At 51.5% G+C, this 16,656-nt stretch overlaps 4 protein-coding genes across 4 annotated transcripts; 2 read left to right on the forward strand and 2 right to left on the reverse strand.

The window, feature by feature from the left end:
• Positions 1–8: 8 nt before the first annotated feature.
• On the reverse strand, positions 9–1,392 carry J3458_000263 (uncharacterized protein; the record flags this gene model as incomplete). Its single annotated transcript, XM_007816708.2, has 2 exons — positions 9–1,166; positions 1,231–1,392. 2 exons carry the CDS (start codon positions 1,390–1,392, stop codon positions 9–11), a joined length of 1,320 nt encoding a protein of 439 aa, XP_007814899.2.
• A 5,771-nt stretch (positions 1,393–7,163) lies between these two features.
• On the reverse strand, positions 7,164–7,565 carry J3458_000264 (uncharacterized protein; the record flags this gene model as incomplete). The annotated part of the gene is made up of 1 exon (XM_066116038.1): positions 7,164–7,565. One exon carries the CDS (start codon positions 7,563–7,565, stop codon positions 7,164–7,166), a length of 402 nt encoding a protein of 133 aa, XP_065977919.1.
• Positions 7,566–7,961: 396 nt separating this feature from the next.
• On the forward strand, positions 7,962–8,573 carry J3458_000265 (uncharacterized protein; the record flags this gene model as incomplete). The annotated part of the gene is made up of 1 exon (XM_007816706.1): positions 7,962–8,573. The coding sequence occupies one exon, from the start codon at positions 7,962–7,964 to the stop codon at positions 8,571–8,573; it is 612 nt and encodes a 203-aa protein (XP_007814897.1).
• Positions 8,574–9,727: 1,154 nt separating this feature from the next.
• Positions 9,728–16,560, forward strand: MLP1_1 (Filament-forming protein). Its single transcript, XM_007816705.2, has 2 exons — positions 9,728–10,392; positions 10,508–16,560. The coding sequence occupies exons 1-2, from the start codon at positions 10,101–10,103 to the stop codon at positions 16,294–16,296; spliced, it is 6,081 nt and encodes a 2,026-aa protein (XP_007814896.1). The 5' UTR covers positions 9,728–10,100; the 3' UTR covers positions 16,297–16,560.
• The last annotated feature ends 96 nt before the right edge of the window (positions 16,561–16,656 follow it).

Here is a 16,656-nt window from a genome sequence, read left to right on the forward strand (position 1 = left end):
AGTTTATTCTACCAAAGCTCCTGGTGTGGTTTACTCTGGGAATACTCCAGGCGTGGTAGCTCCTTCCGCAAATTCTCATGGAGTAACTTCTTTCGCAAATCCACCCGGCGACGTTGATTCTGCGAAAACTCCTGGATTTTCTTCTCTACAAGCTCCTGGAGTGGTTTCTTCTGCGAACCCTCCCGGCATGGTTTATCATGTAGAGGCTTCTGGCGTGGTTTATTGTGTAAATTCTCCTGGAGTGGTTTCTTCCGCAAGTTCTCCTGGCGTGGTTTATTCTGCAAACCCTGCTCGAGTTTCTTCTCTACAACCTCCTGGAGCCGCTTCTTCTGCAAATCTTCCTGGCGTGGTTTCTTCCGCAAATTCTCATGGTGTGATTTGTTCTCCGAATAGATGTCCCTCAGCCACTTACGAAACCTGTTCAAAGTATTTTCATAGTAGTTCAAATCATTTGCAAACTTCTCCTGCTCAAGGGCCAGGGATTCCTTGTTATGAAACTGTTTCCCTTTCATTCTGTGCAAGACGCTTTCCAACCTCATTCCTTCCTGCCTAAAATCTGTTTCAGACCTGAGCATCTTCTGAAGGAACTTTTGTCTTGACTGGCCTCCTCTCTGCCGAGGTGGAAGTAGCTGGTCGAGGTTTTCCCAGGCTTGACGAAATAGGATGTTCGTTTCATTAGCAGCTGTTTCGAGCTGCTTGCTGGAATTTGCTAGGTTCTGGAGCTCAGTTGTGCTTTGGTGGTGTTTCTGAAGCCGGAACTGGTCATCTCCATTATATTCAGGGGCCTCCATTTGCTGAGGTTTCTCGAGTCTTTGTCGTTCTCGCGGGCACGTCTTGGAGCGTTCGCACTTTGGCAAGAACCGGCTATTGTTGTTCTGGGTGTAAGCCACGGGTGTTGCTGCTTGGGACTCGTAACATGCGGCTACAGGACGGCGGTATTGGGAGCCATTTGTACATTCTTCCAGCCTGGACAGAGCTATAGATTCATCGACTCCACGGTGGCTGGGTTGGTAAGAGGATGTCTGTCGGATGGGGACATTGAGCGGTTGCGACTTGGAGCCTGCCGAGGATACGTCCGGGCGCGACTCAGACTTTGGTACAGGAATTCCGACTGCGTGGCTCAAGTCATGGAGATCCTGGTAAAATTGCTGTCGGAACGTCGTCATCTGCCGACAAGTCAGTCACTCGGTCTGCGGAAAGTATGAGGATGTCGTTGGTATTCTGGCTTACGACTTTTGTCAAATACATCTCTGTCCACGAGAACAACCTGACGACTGCTCTCTCCAGGAATCTTCTGGCCGTGGAATCGCTCCGGGTTAGATATGGTGCCATATAGTCCCAGGTGTATACAAATACGATGCCAACTAGGATTTTGATAACAACATCCATCATTGCAAAGAGAACCTTGTTTAAGCGAGGCTACTCTAAGGGACATGGATATTGTCTGTTGAAGGTTAATGCGCCGCCTCTTAGCATATATATGCTGTTGACGAGTTGGTATAGGATCGTGGCCCTGTTTCTACAAGTCTGGACGCAGGAGCCCATTTTCACATGCGTACTACCACGTGTTCAACAACTTGCGTGCTTTCACAGCGGCGAGGGCTGCGCAGAAGGGTTTCATTGGTGTTCATGATGGGAGAAGAATGGACTTCAAAGCGAACAAGAGTAGATGCACAGGCTCATTGTCACCATCCTTGTCGCTATGCTCTATAGGACAATCAACAAAAGCCAAGCATAAAAGACACATACAAAACCTACGCATACAAAGGCTTTTCATTCATTTATTGCGAGATTTTATGAACTGTTTTCATGTTCGTGAGGAGTTCAATCAACCGTTACGTACTGGTGTGGAACGAGTAGTGAAATAAATGATGATGTTTCAGCGATTTTCCACCAGTCAAGAACAAAGAGTATGCCAGTGCAGCACGCACAGTACAATTCCCTCATCATTAGGATGTATAGACTTCTCAGTGTACATTAAAACTGGTTCCCTTCATCACAGCATTCTCCCCTCACCCTTGACGTGCTCTTTAACGGGCAAATCCAACCTCAGAGCGGACGTGATATATGTGCGCACACCAATTACCCATTAATTCAGGGATTTGGCGCAGTACAAGACGCCAAATGAAATGTACCGTTTCACCCGTGAATCTGGCCAGAATATTTTTGCCCATCAAGAAGTATTCACTAATATACTGTGGTATAATATTCTATAGTATAGAGCATGACAGCCAGGTACCTGATCTGGTCACATACATTTTGCCTCCCGCTGTGTATTGTGTTTCTGCATATCAAAGCCTCAATCTGGTCGCCCTTTTCCGAATCGTCCTTTAGGAACTGCAATGTGAACGCTGGAGGTTGCACATGTGACCAGCTCCCGTAGATCATGACGAGGCTTTTAGCCTAATCTAGCTACGGGCTGTCATTTTGCAGCATTTACAAAAACTGGCGCAAGAAGAAGCCGAGGATTGTTTCATGTAACAATCAAGGAACCCTGATGCGGACAAGGCCGTCTTGTTAGACCTTTGTCAACGAGTCATCCATTTGGCCATCGAGCCTTCTAGGTTTCACGTAAACAAAAGGCTCTAATTCAACAAGCTTGCCACGCTACATGTAGCTAGCAGTCGGAACCCCGTCCTCTCTAGTCAACTAGCCCATGAACTGAAAACAATCCCTTCATTTCGTAGCTACATGGATTGAATTAAGAATAAGTTTACTGTTCGGTTGTATCTTGCCGTACAGACTGCTTCAACTTTCCACATTTACAAGGTAGTCGGTCGATAGAACAGGCTGAATGAAGGAAAAAATGCGACCGCATAAAGGACTAGACAGCAGTAAGGACTAAATGATGGGAATGCTATCTATATAAAACACCTCTTCTCTAAGAAATGCATATATATACGAGGGACTTGATATCACTATGCTCATTTGGCCAGGTTATATCCGATCATGCTATGGTAGTCTGCAGTACGATGTAGACGTTAGCCGTAGTATCGCTGCAAGACATTAGCTTATACGTAGATGGAAACTTGACAAAACTTGTGGGCAAAATAGCACATGGCTAAAACGGCAAAGAAAACAAAAAGCAATGGACAAACAATTGCACTTTGGCAGCTCGAGCGGTGAGAGCCGCCGCACGCTACTTTGACTCTCACAGTCGGCCACAAAGAGCACATTTCTTCTCATCGCCCAGAAGCGAGATTGCCGCGCTTGGTTCCCTCGTGTGATGTGATGGCGATGGCGTTGTAACGTCAACAGGCAATCTTGCAGGTCAGCAAAGGCCCAGATAGAGGCGTTTCCGACTCCTCCGAGACAGTCAGGCCGACTCATCATCACATAGCACTAAGCCAACAAGCACAAACCGCCAACATGATGACCACGTTCGCTATGCCGCTCGGCGAGATTATGGCCCCCAGTGGACATGGCATGTCCCTCGGTGGCCATGGCCGGCAATTGCCTCGGCCAGCCTCTCAGTTTTGAGTTTGTATTTCTCGCCCACTTTTGTGCTTTGCGACGAATTGCTGTTCCGACCCAAGGCCACGCCATTCACGCCTCGATGCCTCTCATCTACCTTGAAGAGCTGGCACGAGCCGCTTGCGCCACGGCAAGTGAGGCCACTAGCCCCAAGATCTACTGGATCTGGCCCCCCAGAAAAGCATGGTTACATTGATGGGTTCAGACGGCGGTCTGGCCCTGCTGGACAAAGCGAGGCGGGGATGGTTTGGAGCTGGAGCGGATGTAGGGCTGGCACGTCTGAGCTTGTCTGGGACTCTGGGGCCGATGAGATGAGGCAGGGTGAGGGGATCACGCTGGCGAACTTTGTTTGATGTGGTTTTTCTTTCTTTTGTAATCCCTACATGTTGCTGCAGGAATCAAAACTTTAAAAGTGAGCTGGCATGCCAGAGTGGCAGCTGTGCTTTCATTCCTCTTTGTGCCGCGATTTTGGAAAATGTAAGGCTCCCAAGCCCAGAATAGCGGGTTGAACTGCTTGTTTACGTCTGGCTGGGCACAAAGTGTCTCAGCCCCGTGTTTGTTGCTGATGTTGATGTTGTCCTTTTGCTGTCAACGTCAACGGGTTAACCACAATGTTGCGTTCTGAAACCCAGCCGTCACGAGCGAGCGACGCACTGAGGAAAACACGTCAATAGCCTTTGGGAATAAGCGAGCACCAAGAGCGGAAACTAATAGCTCGACTGTTGCTATCCACCCATCCGGCTGTCGGTGTGGATTCACGACCTATACCGTGAAGTAATATGCTACCAGTCGACGTATCGTGGTCTGGCAGCACGCCGGCCAGATTGGTCCGTACAACGGAGGACGGAGTACAATGTCTCGGCTGCCTTTCAAGGTTCCGGGGGAAAGGTCCGGTGATTCCGTTTCCCTCCAGAGGCGAGAGAGGACGTGCATACCCTGTTGTCCGGAATGTTTTTTGCATCAAGTTGTTTCTGCAGCCACGGAATTAACCGCGTAGTATGAACCCTGTACTAGCCAACGTATTGTGTTGTGGTCTGTCCGAGGCGTTTTGGGACTGTATCCTCTTGCTCCGCAGATAGTTGGTTACATGGGTGTCCGTCACGGACAAGCACATACTACTCCGTACATACTGAATACCAGACACTATTGACTCGAATGCGTAACTACCCAAGTTGCCAAGGTATCCAGTATCCCCCTCCACTGTGCTCCGTAAACTAGAACAATGGTCCCCGTCGCTTGCCATGTCTCCTTTTGGTCTAGACACACACTCCTGGTGCGGTGGTTCAACTTGGTTGAAATGTCGCTGCCTGGAGACCAAGTACATACACCATGTATGTTGGTTCTGCGAAATCATATCTGTCCTGTCGCCCTCGAAATGTTGGAAGCCGGTTAGTTCGCATACCGACAACGCATGTATGTATCGCATCCGGACAAAGCCATGCGCCCCCCCGCATTGCCTGGTGACGTTTCTCGGCAGCCATCTCAGCGATTATCCAGCTTGATTTTACCCAACACTTTTGCTCTTGCTCTTGTTGGCTACACCCATCGGGCACGAGGGGACCAGACGAGGCCGCGATGCCACAAAACCCACTCTGTTGAGCCTCCGAAATCCACACCTTGCTGCGATGCCGAAATGAGCTCACCAAAGCGAGATGAACGGTGCTAGTTGGTATATAGCACAGCACAGCTCATGGCGTATGCTGTGCTGGTTGGAGCCCTAGACGGCGCGTTCTGGCCGGCACACCATGTCGCTGCCGGAGTGAGCAGGTCACTCTGCTGCCGTCATCTGGACTAGCTAAAGCGCAGGGCCATTTTGCTACAAAGCTGCTTGATGGGTGCAAGCGCTGCAGGGAGAACCTCTGCCCCTTGGTTGAGAGGATTGAGTTCAATGTTGGTGGTGTCTGTGATCGGCGCTGTCATCCGGGGGCGAAATATTTTATCTACACACCCTCCTTGGTCTGACCCGTCGCTCCCTTGGCTCTCCCCATGCGGAGAAAGGGTACGTCAGGATCCTCCCCCGAGCCGAGGAGGAGGCTACCTTGCGATTTGGCGATTGGGCCAGCGCCATTGTTGCTCAAGAGCTGAATTGTGGCTGGCCACATGCCACGAGTGCTTCCGCGTCCCATGCAACCTGTCGGTGGCCGTGACAAGCGAACACGCCCGTGAGCTACCAGTGTGAACACACGTTGCCATGCTGAATTTTTTCGTTTCTTCGCCGTCGGCCCTCGGGTGCTGGACGATAAGATGATGAGTGTGGTCGCGGGTGCGGAAACACGATCGGAACAAAATATGAGGGGTTTCCAAGGACCTGTTTAAAATAAATAAATAAATAATAATGATAATAATGATGATTACAGAGTAGCTGGCCCACCGGATACGGGAGTGAATATCATGTTTCACAGAGTAGTTAATTGTATGAGTTCACAGCTGGAGACTTGGGATAGTGTCAACACAAAAGATGGCATTTTCGCAAAAGAATAATAAAGCACCTCGGTGATAAAAATGGAAACCCTCGTCATTGTCCGACCAAACGCATCAGTGCTGATCGTCATGCAATGTTTCGCCGCAAAGCTCGAGCAGCAACTACCTAGTAGTTGGTTGGCTGCCGGTTCGGGTTCAAAGGACACGCGCGACACCGGAAGCGCGGAATGCATCCTTATGGGCAACTGTCTTTTGTGTGTTTCAACGAGAAATGAAGACGGCAGCCATTCAGCACCAAGGCAGTGGTAAAGGTCATCACCAACGCCGTCTTTTGTGACCAATGGTCATCACACATCACCAGGCCGATGCGATCGGAATCACGTTTCAACACCGCCAAACGCCTCCAGGGCGGTACCGTACGTGACTGGCTGCGCGAGGCCAAACACATTGACCGAGACAAGTCGAGGAGATGGCGAGAAACTGGTGCCGTCGGTCAGCCAGTGGTCCGCGCAAACCCGGTCCAGCCCGTCCAACCTGCTCATGCAAGCCTCAACACCCCGTTGGTGACTGACGTGCTCACATCTGAGTAAAAAGGCGAACGAGTAAATATGATGCACCAACCAGGACCTGCTATCTGGCAAAGGTCGGCGCTCGGCAGGGCTAGCAGGCGTCGACCTCCCCCCTCATCACAGCTCCCTCTCTCACACCCTTCGTTCCTTTGGTTGCTTTGCTGTTCCTGTTGCTGCCCGCGGCTCCGCCTCAAGTCCCATGTGCCGTATCAGTTACTAGCTGGATTCACTGACCGTCGGATGCGCGCGGTGCGAGCTGATGGCAGGGTGCTGCCGTGTCGCCGCCATTGACGCTGAGCTTGCGGCATTCAACTCGACGGCGTCGTAGAGGAGAGGACATGTGTTCCCGCCGTCGTCGGCCACTCGGCCCAGAGGAGAGCGTCTCACCAGATAACTGAAATGTCCACAGGCGCTTGGTGTCTTCCGCCGTCCCGCGCAGCGCCAAGGTCGGTAGCCGGGAAGAAACGCTGGCACATGCAACCAGCACACCCCCCCCCCCCCCCCCCCCCCCCCCCGAGACCGGGGGTGGGAGGAGGGCATAGTTACATTGGCGGGATGCGGGAGATGTGTGAGATGCGATGTGTGGATGGGCAAATGTGGTGAATGACCTTGGCATCGGTCAGGAATCAGGATGAAAGGGGCCATCTGGCCTGGGGGCGGGTGCGGCTACGCGGATCAACCAACAACATTTGATGCAACTCATGTATGTACATGGGCAGACGGCACTTTCACAAGCAGGGCAATGAGATGCCGATGGCTTGGCTGGCCAGGCTCCCAAATAAACCGGCCCATTCCTCCCGTCTGTCGTCTCTCAACAGCCCCGGTTCGCTGTTTCAGTAGAAAACACTTGCTGTGTTGCCATTGTCGACTTGTCAACTGTGTGTGAAAACAACAATCCGCTTTATTCATTGTCCCGCTGCGAGGAATCAAACTTGTCTTTGCTAAAAAAAGACCGACTTCATCATCTGACCGCCACCATTCCGCGAACAAGGCGAACCACCACTCTGAATACCGAAGTAGAAACAAGACAACTAGTCCTACGAAAGGCAAGCCGAGCTTTGGCCAAGTACTGGCTGAAAAGCCATAAATATATCTGTCCATCGACCCCGTGCCGACCACTCCGAGAAATCCGCTGTTTCGAACCTGACGCCAGACACAAAGAACTGCCGTGTCGTTTGCTTGCCTGTGCGCCAGAGTTTCCGACTGACTAAATCAACATCATATGCCCATAGTCAACTCACCACACGAGTGAGGGCAGGGTTTCGACCAAATATCCGACGGGCTGGACCATCCCCAAACTAAGCATCCGCCGCCGTCTGGATCTAGTTGCGTCCGCCGTCAACCACGGCGTATAAAGACAACCCCAGCCCACCGCAGCTGGTCCCTATTGGGGGGACAAACATCAAAGCTGCTTTCTTGCGATATACCAGACAGGCCCAGGAGGCCGAGAAAAAAGGACGGCCCTGGACAGATATGACGGCAGTGCAAACAGCAAAAATGGCCGCTTCCGCTACGCCCATCCCTATCCGATCCCACAGCACCACCTTCTTCGAGCTGCCGCTCAAGAGGCGCAAGCAGCGTCGCCTGCTCGAGCAGGAGCAGCGCCAACGGGCCCTTCTGGAGGCCGAGGAGGAGTCACGCTCCGAGGCGTGGAACTACATTATCGAGTTCCTGCAAGCTTCCGAGTGGTGCGATCAAATGGGCCAGATCACAGTGGTATACGATGCCGTTCCGACCATGGACGGGCTCGAGTCCTACGGCTTCCTGGACGAGAAGGAGGGCACCATTGCATGCCGGCGACTGTTCAAAGCTCCCGTCGTGTGGGACGAGCTGGGCCGCGGGCTCTGGAAGCTCCTGCGATCCGTCGCGGACCAGAAGCGAGCTGCTCTGGACGAAGTCGCCAGGGCCAACGCGTGGAACTCGGCTGCCACCGAGGCCTCAACCTCACTCACCAGCTCGCGGAGGTCATCGTCACGGCGGGCGTCGGAGGATTCATGTGCGACAACAACGTCTGGCGAGTCGGTGTCTGGACACGCCTCGCTGAGCTCGTCGCCCCCCAGGAAGGGCAGCGTCCCTCGCATCTTTTCCCGAATCACAGCTCGGCGATAGGGTCGCGTCGGGCTTTTCCTTCATGTATCAATTACGCTTGGGATGCAACGGCGCAGAAATACCCCTCCTGTTAGTGGATTTACGGATTTGGATGAGCGATTCCACGCAACGGCGTTGACATGAGGGCATATATGGCTTTGCTAAGTTAGCGGCTTTGTTTGAGGATATGACTGTAAGCGAGGCGTGGCGTTGTTTTGTCGTTGATATTGTGCATCATGTCATGGAGTGAATTGGTCATATCATAGCGATGCTTTATGGTGGGCAATGAGGATGCATGGTCTGCTATGCCGACATTTTAGGTAGATGGGATATTCCCGATGATTTTCAACATGAACACAGCGTGATGGCTGCCCTTTTGGGCGTCTTTTTTTTTTTTTTTTTTTTTTTTTTTTTTTTTTTTTTTTTTTTTTTTTTTTTTCTCACAACGATCCGCCCACATCTTTTTGCGCGCATCCAAGTGCCGTATATGCCGTTGTGAGCCCAATTTTTCAGTACTTGAAGTACATGTGATCAAATGGCGGTGATGCGGTTGATGACGTGTGTGCGCATCAAGCATGTGACCACATCCAGCTACACTTCAGTCTCGACGTATTGAGGGGAGGGCAGAACCGATGAGTGTCACTTTCAGTTTTAGTCTCACTAACCTGTCGCCTCACTTCTACTTTGGTTGTGCTCACCCGACTTCTCTCACGCGGGCGCTTTGGTTTCCTTGACTTGTAGCGGTGTAATGTGGTTCAGCAGTACTGTGCCAACTGGCAAAGAAAGAAAGAAAGAAAAGGCATTAAATCGATCCAGCTAATCCCTTGAGGCTCCTTTGCGCCTATGAAGTACGTGAAAGTACTAGGAAAATTCATGAGGGACAAGAACTTGCTCACCGAGCAAAACTTAAAGGTGAGTCTTGACACCAGGTTGCGCAATTGACAAAACGAGGGGCCGAAGCTTGAGTGGCGGGGAGCCAGCCGATGACTAACAGCATTAGTATTTGGTATCATTCTGTGGAAGAATGAATCAAGTTTGTAAAATCAACATTGACACCTGGTTTGCTTTCCGGTGGCACTCAACCTCGATTCGAACAAGTGATTTAGGGTAGGCATCGGCATAACTTCGGATATAAAATCCACTAGCTGAGACTTCACCCAATGAAATTCATGCAATGGCCCCCCTGTTTGTACTATTTTCTTGAATGATTTCAAGCATTCGCGAGGGCAGGCGCGCGCCAAACAGCCAGTCAGGCTGAAGCTCCAAGAACTACGGAGTAGCTGGTGCTCATTTCTTTCTGGCAGCCTGCACCCGCATCATGAAACCTCACAACTCCACGACGCCTTGAAAGACATTCGCGTCTCGCCGCTCAAACCCTTCCTTTCACAGACTTCAGCCGGCGGGGTCTTGTGGGTCTCTTCAAGTATTTTCTTCTCACGTTGATTTTATTACATTGCGACTCTTGTACCCCGACTTTGGATGGTTTTGGCACTGGGCACCGAGTGATGACGAGACAGCCTCTGTTGTTGATCTAAGCCAGGCTCGACAATGGCGGCTGCAGGCGTCGATGTGGGCTATGTCGCTGGTCACTTAGGCCTTGACCAACCCGTGTTGACAACATTGACGACCGAACCGACGGCGGAATTGGTGGCCACGCTGCTTCAAGCGGTTGCTGCCAAGGCTCACGAATTTGACACATTATACGCTAACAAGCTTCAAACCGATATTGAGTTGGAAAATGTCGTTCGGAGCTCCGAAAACAGATTACAAGCCTCAAAGTCCACTACAGAAAAGGCGCTGAAGGATGTTGAAGAGGCTAGGCAGAAACTCAAGGAGGAAGGTAAGCTTCAGCTCCGTGCATTTCTCCTCCTAACCTTCGAGCTCTGGCATCAAATCTGAGGACCCCGAGCTTGGCTTGAAACACATCACTAACTGCGGTGGTCGGTACTTTGTAGAGACGAAGCGACAATCCTTGGAGAACGAATTACAGGCGCTCAAGGCCAAGAATTCTGACCACGCTGCTGAAGTGAAGAGCCTTACCGATAAGATTGAGACTCTGCAGTCGTCAAACCGGACTAACCTAAGCATTATCGAATCACACAACAAACGCGATGAAACCATCACCGAGGAGCTTACAAAGCAGCACCAGCGTAATGTCGAACTTGCTCGAGAGGTAACGGCTCTCCAACAGTCAGAACAAAACGCCAAGGGTCTACTCAACAGCGCCAAATACCGCGAGGAGTCATTAAAGCAACAACTTGAGCTAGCTCGCCGCAACAGCGAATGGCTTGAGACTGAGCTGAAGACCAAGAGCGAAGAGTCTCTGAAATACAGAAAGGAAAAGGGCGCTCGCATTGCAGAGCTGCAGCGCGAAAACGAGGATGTCAAGTCGCAAGTCGACGCCCTCAAACGATCTGAGCAGCAGCTTCGCGAACGTCTCGATGCCATGCAGGCCAAGGCGGATGAGGCCCTTGTTAAGCTTCAGAAGCAAGAAGGCGCCTTTGCCACAACTATCGAAAGCTACAAGCAAGAACTTGAGGACCAGAGGCGGCTTGTTGACATGTCTGACCAGCTGAGCAAAAAACACGCGGAACGTGTGCGGGACCTTGAGGCCGAGAAAGAGCGTCTAAGAGAAAACTACGAAAATGAAATCCGAAGGGTTCGTATGGAGCTGGAACAAGAACGGCAAAACGTGACGGAGATGGAGGAGAGAATCAGTCAGCTCGAAGGCGAACTTGACGAAGCCCAGGCTCGTATGGAACAGGGCCCTCCCCCCGGTTCGGCGCCGCAAACACCGCGCCCGAATGGCTCGTTTGCGGGTCGTGCAGCTTCGCCATTCGCTACACCTGCTTCCATTCGCAAGTCGGCAATGACCGCTACCCAAGCTATTGACCAACTGTATCAGGTCAAAGGACAGCTGGCCAGCGAGAAGCGAAGAAATCATCAACTCTCGGAGGAGCTCGACGAAATGATGACAGCTCTTGAAGCCAAGGCACCCGAGATTCAAGAGCTGCAAGCTGAGTCCGATGCGCTACGCAGCGAAATCGCACGCATGTCCGAACTATCCCAGCAAAGTTTTGAAGAGCGAGATGTTGCGAGAAAGGCGGCTCGCAAGGCGGAAAGCGCACTGGCGACGGCCCAGTCCGAGACAAAGATTCTGCGAACACAACTTCGGGATCTGGGAACCCAGATTCAGATGCTTGTTTTTAATGTATATGCCATTGAAAAGGGCGTGGATCAACTGAGCGAGGAAGACAAGTATCGCTTGCAGCAGCTGGAGAGGGGAGAGATTACAGAAGAGGCTCTTTCTGATCTCTCCGACACACATCAATTCATTACCCAGAAGCTGGTGGTTTTCAAAGATATCAAGTCTCTGCAGCAGAAGAACCAAGACTTGATGCGTATTACTCGTGAACTTGCCGAGCAGCTTGAGAGTGAAGAAGCTCTCGCCGCAAAACATCAAGCCAAGGAGGATCATGATCGTGTCGAGAAGCTGCAGCGCGAGCTTGAGAACATGACTGAGGAGAGCCGATCGATCAAGAATACGATGGAGAGCTACAAGACGGAGCGAGACATGTTCCGACGAATTCTTCAACAGCGCGGTGGGGGTGTCGACGAGGCCTCCATGATGCGTAGCTCTCTAGATGGTGGCCAGCGCGCACCGCTCGCTAGCATAGAGGGTAGTGAACAGGCCGAATCCCTCAGCGAGGCTCTCCGAAAACTACAAGCGGAGTACGATAGCTTCAGAGATGCCCAGGATGGTGTTCGTAAAGATCTCCGAACTCAAATTGATCATTTGTCTACGGAGAAGAATTCACTTCAGACGGAACGCGTCAAATTGCAGGGTGAGGTGAAACTAGAATCTGAACGACGAGAGATGCTGCAGAGCAACTACGTGGCCTTGCAGTCCGAAAATTCTGAACTTCAGAAGAGGGTCCAGGTCTTGTCGGAGACTGCTGCAAAGCAGGACATTCGCACGCAGCAGGTTGCCGAGGAACTCATCGAAACCAAGGGCCTGTTGGATAGTATGAGAAACGAAACTGCCAACTTGAAGGCTGAGAAAAATCTTTGGAAAGACATACAGGATCGTATGAGCAAGGACAACGAGAACTTGATCGAAGAAAAGAATCGACTAAACCATCTTCTCGCCACTCAACAGTCCTTGGAAAATGAGCGCAACATGTCTGAGTCTGAAGCCAGACGAAAGGCGCAAGCCAAGATTGACACCCTCGAGCGCGAGTTGTCTGATGTCCAGAGAAAGCTCTCTAATGAGACAGAGGAAAGCAAGAAGCTGCAGCTCCGAAAGGAATTCGAATCGAAAGAGGCGCAGAAGAGAATTGATGAGCTCATGGCAAGCCTTGGCCAGATCCGCGAGGAACATGTTGGCGTCAAGACAACTCGAGACCATTTGCAGGCTCGAGTTGATGAGCTGACGGTTGAACTGCGAAATGCCGAAGAACGTGTCGGCCGCCTGCAACCTCGACCTACGCCACGACCTGGCCTAGATGACGGAAGCCAACGACAGCAGGAGCTTGAAGCAGAGCTTCACGACCTCAACAACGATATCTCTGACCTCAAACGGGATCTTGACATGGCCAATACCCAGCTCGAGAATGCAAAGGCGCAGGCTGAGCAATACAGGGAGCTTAGCCAGAGTAATGAGGAATTGCTCGCAGACTTGCGCGGTTCTCAAGAGCAGTACAGACAAGAGATGGAGGCCATGGTTGAAGAGAAGGATAATAAAATCAAAGAGCTCAGTCAACGGATCGAGGACATGTCCGAGGAGCTATCTCGTTCAAATACGGAGCTATCACAGTTGCGTGATTCGCAAGGCGACGTTGCTCGAAAGTATGAGGACGAAAAGACCATTCTGGAGGATGAGCTAAAGCGTTTGAAGGAAGAGAGTGCCAGGCATGCCGAGGCCACTCGATATCATCAACAAGATTTACGGGCCCAGGCTGAGATTGCCTCCAAGGCGCAGCAAGACTACGAGAAGGAGCTAGTCAAGCACGCTGAAGCTGCGAAGCTCGTCCAGCAACTGCGCACCGATTACAATGCGCTCAAGAGTGAATCAGCATCCCTACGAGCAGAAGCTGAATCAGCCAAGGTTACCCTTGCGCAAAGCGAGAGCTCCTGGGAGGATCGCCGGCAGCAGCTAGAACAGGAAATGGCTGAGTTGACGGCCCGACGTGAGGATGTTAATGCTCAAAACAAATTGCTGCACCAGCAGCTTGAGGGCTTAACCGCCCAAGTTGCTGCGTTGCAACAGAGGAGATCAAATGGCAATGAAGAGGGCGATGAGGGCATGTCGCCCGTACATGTTGGTGATGCTTTGGAAGGGCTACGAGAACTGAACAACTACCTACGTCGTGAGAAGGACATACTTGAAGTTCAGTATGACCTAAAGTCACAGGAATCTAAACGCCTGCAACAACAAGTCGAGTACACGCAGTCCCAGTTGGACGAGGCTCGCTTGAAACTTGACCAAGAGCGAACACAATCTGCGCAGAGTGGCCGTTCATCAATGGCACACCAAGACTTGATGGAAAAACTCCACGAGCTCAATTTGTACCGCGAAAGCAGTGCCGCTCTCCGCAACGAGAACACTCAACTGAAGGATCAGATAGTTGAGAAGAATAAGAAGATTGAGGAGATGGAGGGTAAAGTTCAACCGCTGGAAGTTGAGATTGACAACCTAAAAATGCAAAAGTCGTATCTTGAGGAAGAGATCAAGCAGATTCAGGAGGACCGTGACCGCTGGCAGAAGCGGACTGAAGGCATCCTCACCAAATACGGGCGTGTTGACCCAGCTGAGATGGAGCAACTCAAGAAAACCATCTCTGACCTTGAGGCTGAGCGTGATTGTCTCAAACAGGGCGAGCAGCCGCTTCGAGAGAAGATCACCGAACTTGAGTCAACACTGGAGAGCGAACGTCAAGCTTGGCAAACAACTCGCGCCAAGCTTACCGAGCAATTCAAAGAGCGGTCTAGAAAGCTCACCGGCGAGAAGAATGAGGCTGCCCAGCGTGCCAACCATCTGCAGGAGCAACTTGACAAGGCAAGTGGTGATCTCCAAGGTGCCCAGCAACTCGCCGAAAACGTTGGAAAAGAGAAGTTGGAGCTTGAGCAACAAGTTCAATCTTTCAAACAACAAGTGGAGGAGCTTCGCCAACAAGTCCAACAGCATCAGCCTGGGCAACAGCCCCCAGCTGCTGATGCGACATCCGTTGACGTTGTCAGCCAATTAGAGCAGCAACTGGCCGATGCTCGCAAGGAACTGGAAGCAGTAAACGCCCAAAAACTCGGGGCGGAACAACAGCTCGAACAGCTTCGCGCAGAGCTGCAAAATGCTATTGCTGAGCGTGACGAGGCGACTCAGAAGTTGCAGAACGAGGTGGCGGTTCAGACCAATGGCACAACTAGTGATGATGCCGTTCCAGAAGGAACGGGTGACAGTGCAACCACTGGTCTATCCGATGAAGAGCGAAAGGCATTGGAAGAGAGGGTGGTTGCTGCAGAGTCCAAGGCTGCCGAATTGGAACAGAGAGCCAATGAGGCGGAGAACAAAATCCAGCAAACCATCAAGGAGCGATCCGATAGAATGCGTGATACTCTTAACAACAAACTCAAGGATAGCCGGGCCAAGATGGAGGAGGAATTCAAGAAGAAGGAAGATGATCTCAGACTTTTTTATCAACAGGAGAAGCTGATTTGGCAGGCGGAAAATGCGGGCGAGAAGCCCGTAGTGTCTTCCCAACCGCCTGCAACACCAGCCAAATCCGAAGAGCAGCAACAACCTGCCGCAGCGCCCGCTACACCGAATGTGGCCGCGAGCGGTGCCCCAGACCTTTCTCAGCTAGATGATGCCAGCATCCGGCAGTTCCTATCCACCAACACAACTGTTAAGAACATTATTGCTGCCAACATAAAGAAGAAGCTGGAAACAGAAAGTACTAGAATCAAGTCCGAGTTTGAAGCCAAGATTGCATCAGCTCGGGAGCAAGCTCAGCTGATGGAGTCTAAGAAATCCACTCTTCGTATTAATATGGCCGAGAACAAGCTGAAGTCGGCCGTGGCTAAGTTGGGTGTCGTGGAAACTGCAGCAAACGAGACGCCACAGAAGCCAGTTGTGGAAGTTTGGGAACTTGCGAAATCTGCACAACCGCCTCCCGCGACGGCGGCACCTGGAACGCCAGCAAAGGGAGCAAAAGCGCCAATGACTCCAGCCTCGGGTGCCGCAACGCCTGCTGCTGCTACTGCAGTCGCTCAGCAGCCTGTACAAACAGCGGCCCCCGCACCCAAGCCAGCTTCTGGTGCTGTTCCTTCGCCGGCACCGACTAATAATCCGTTTGTTGTTCCGGCAGATGCGACCAAGTCTGACGCGCCTAACCCCTTTGCAATGAAGCCTGAGCCAGCAGCAGCAGCAGAGACGCAGACGCAACAACCTGCACAGGCTAAGCAACAGCAACAAGGCCAACAGGCCCAACCTGTTCGATCCGGCATTCCCATGCCACGGGGGGGTGGCCGTGGAAGAGGTGGCCCATATGTTCCTCCTGGGCAGCGAGGTGCTAGTGGAAACCAGGATGGAGGTGCGGGCGGTCAAGGTGGACGGGGCAGAGGAGGTCATAGAGGAGGTCGAGGAGGGATGAACCCGGGCGCTGCGGACTTCCAACCTGGAACCAAGCGTCCTAGAGGAGATTCTGAGGCTGGAGGCGGCGCCAAAAGAGCTCGTGGAGCACATTGAATAACATAATCGCATGAGACGAAGGACAGGGCAAAGAAAAAGGGGTTGGGGTTTATTGATGTTATAAAATATGACAACAAGACAGATGGATGAAGCAGCTACGTGAAACACCTGGAGCTTATACTGCGTTTCTCTTGTACCCATATTTAATTAAGCGGTTTTGGAAGGGGAAACTTGGGGCTCATCTTTCAAAATTAGGGCCGGGATTAAGGCACCACTGTACTGATAGCATGATGTAACATCGTTATGTTTCTTTCTGTCGAGAGACCAAATGTATATGAATGAAACGTGTGTGAAGTGAAATTTTAGAGCTGGTTGCTTTCTCGCTTTTGATGTCATGGTTGATCTTGACAGAGGTCT

Source organism: Metarhizium acridum, assembly GCF_019434415.1.
Source record: "Metarhizium acridum strain ARSEF 324 chromosome Unknown scaffold_1, whole genome shotgun sequence".
NCBI lineage: Eukaryota > Fungi > Ascomycota > Sordariomycetes > Hypocreales > Clavicipitaceae > Metarhizium > Metarhizium acridum.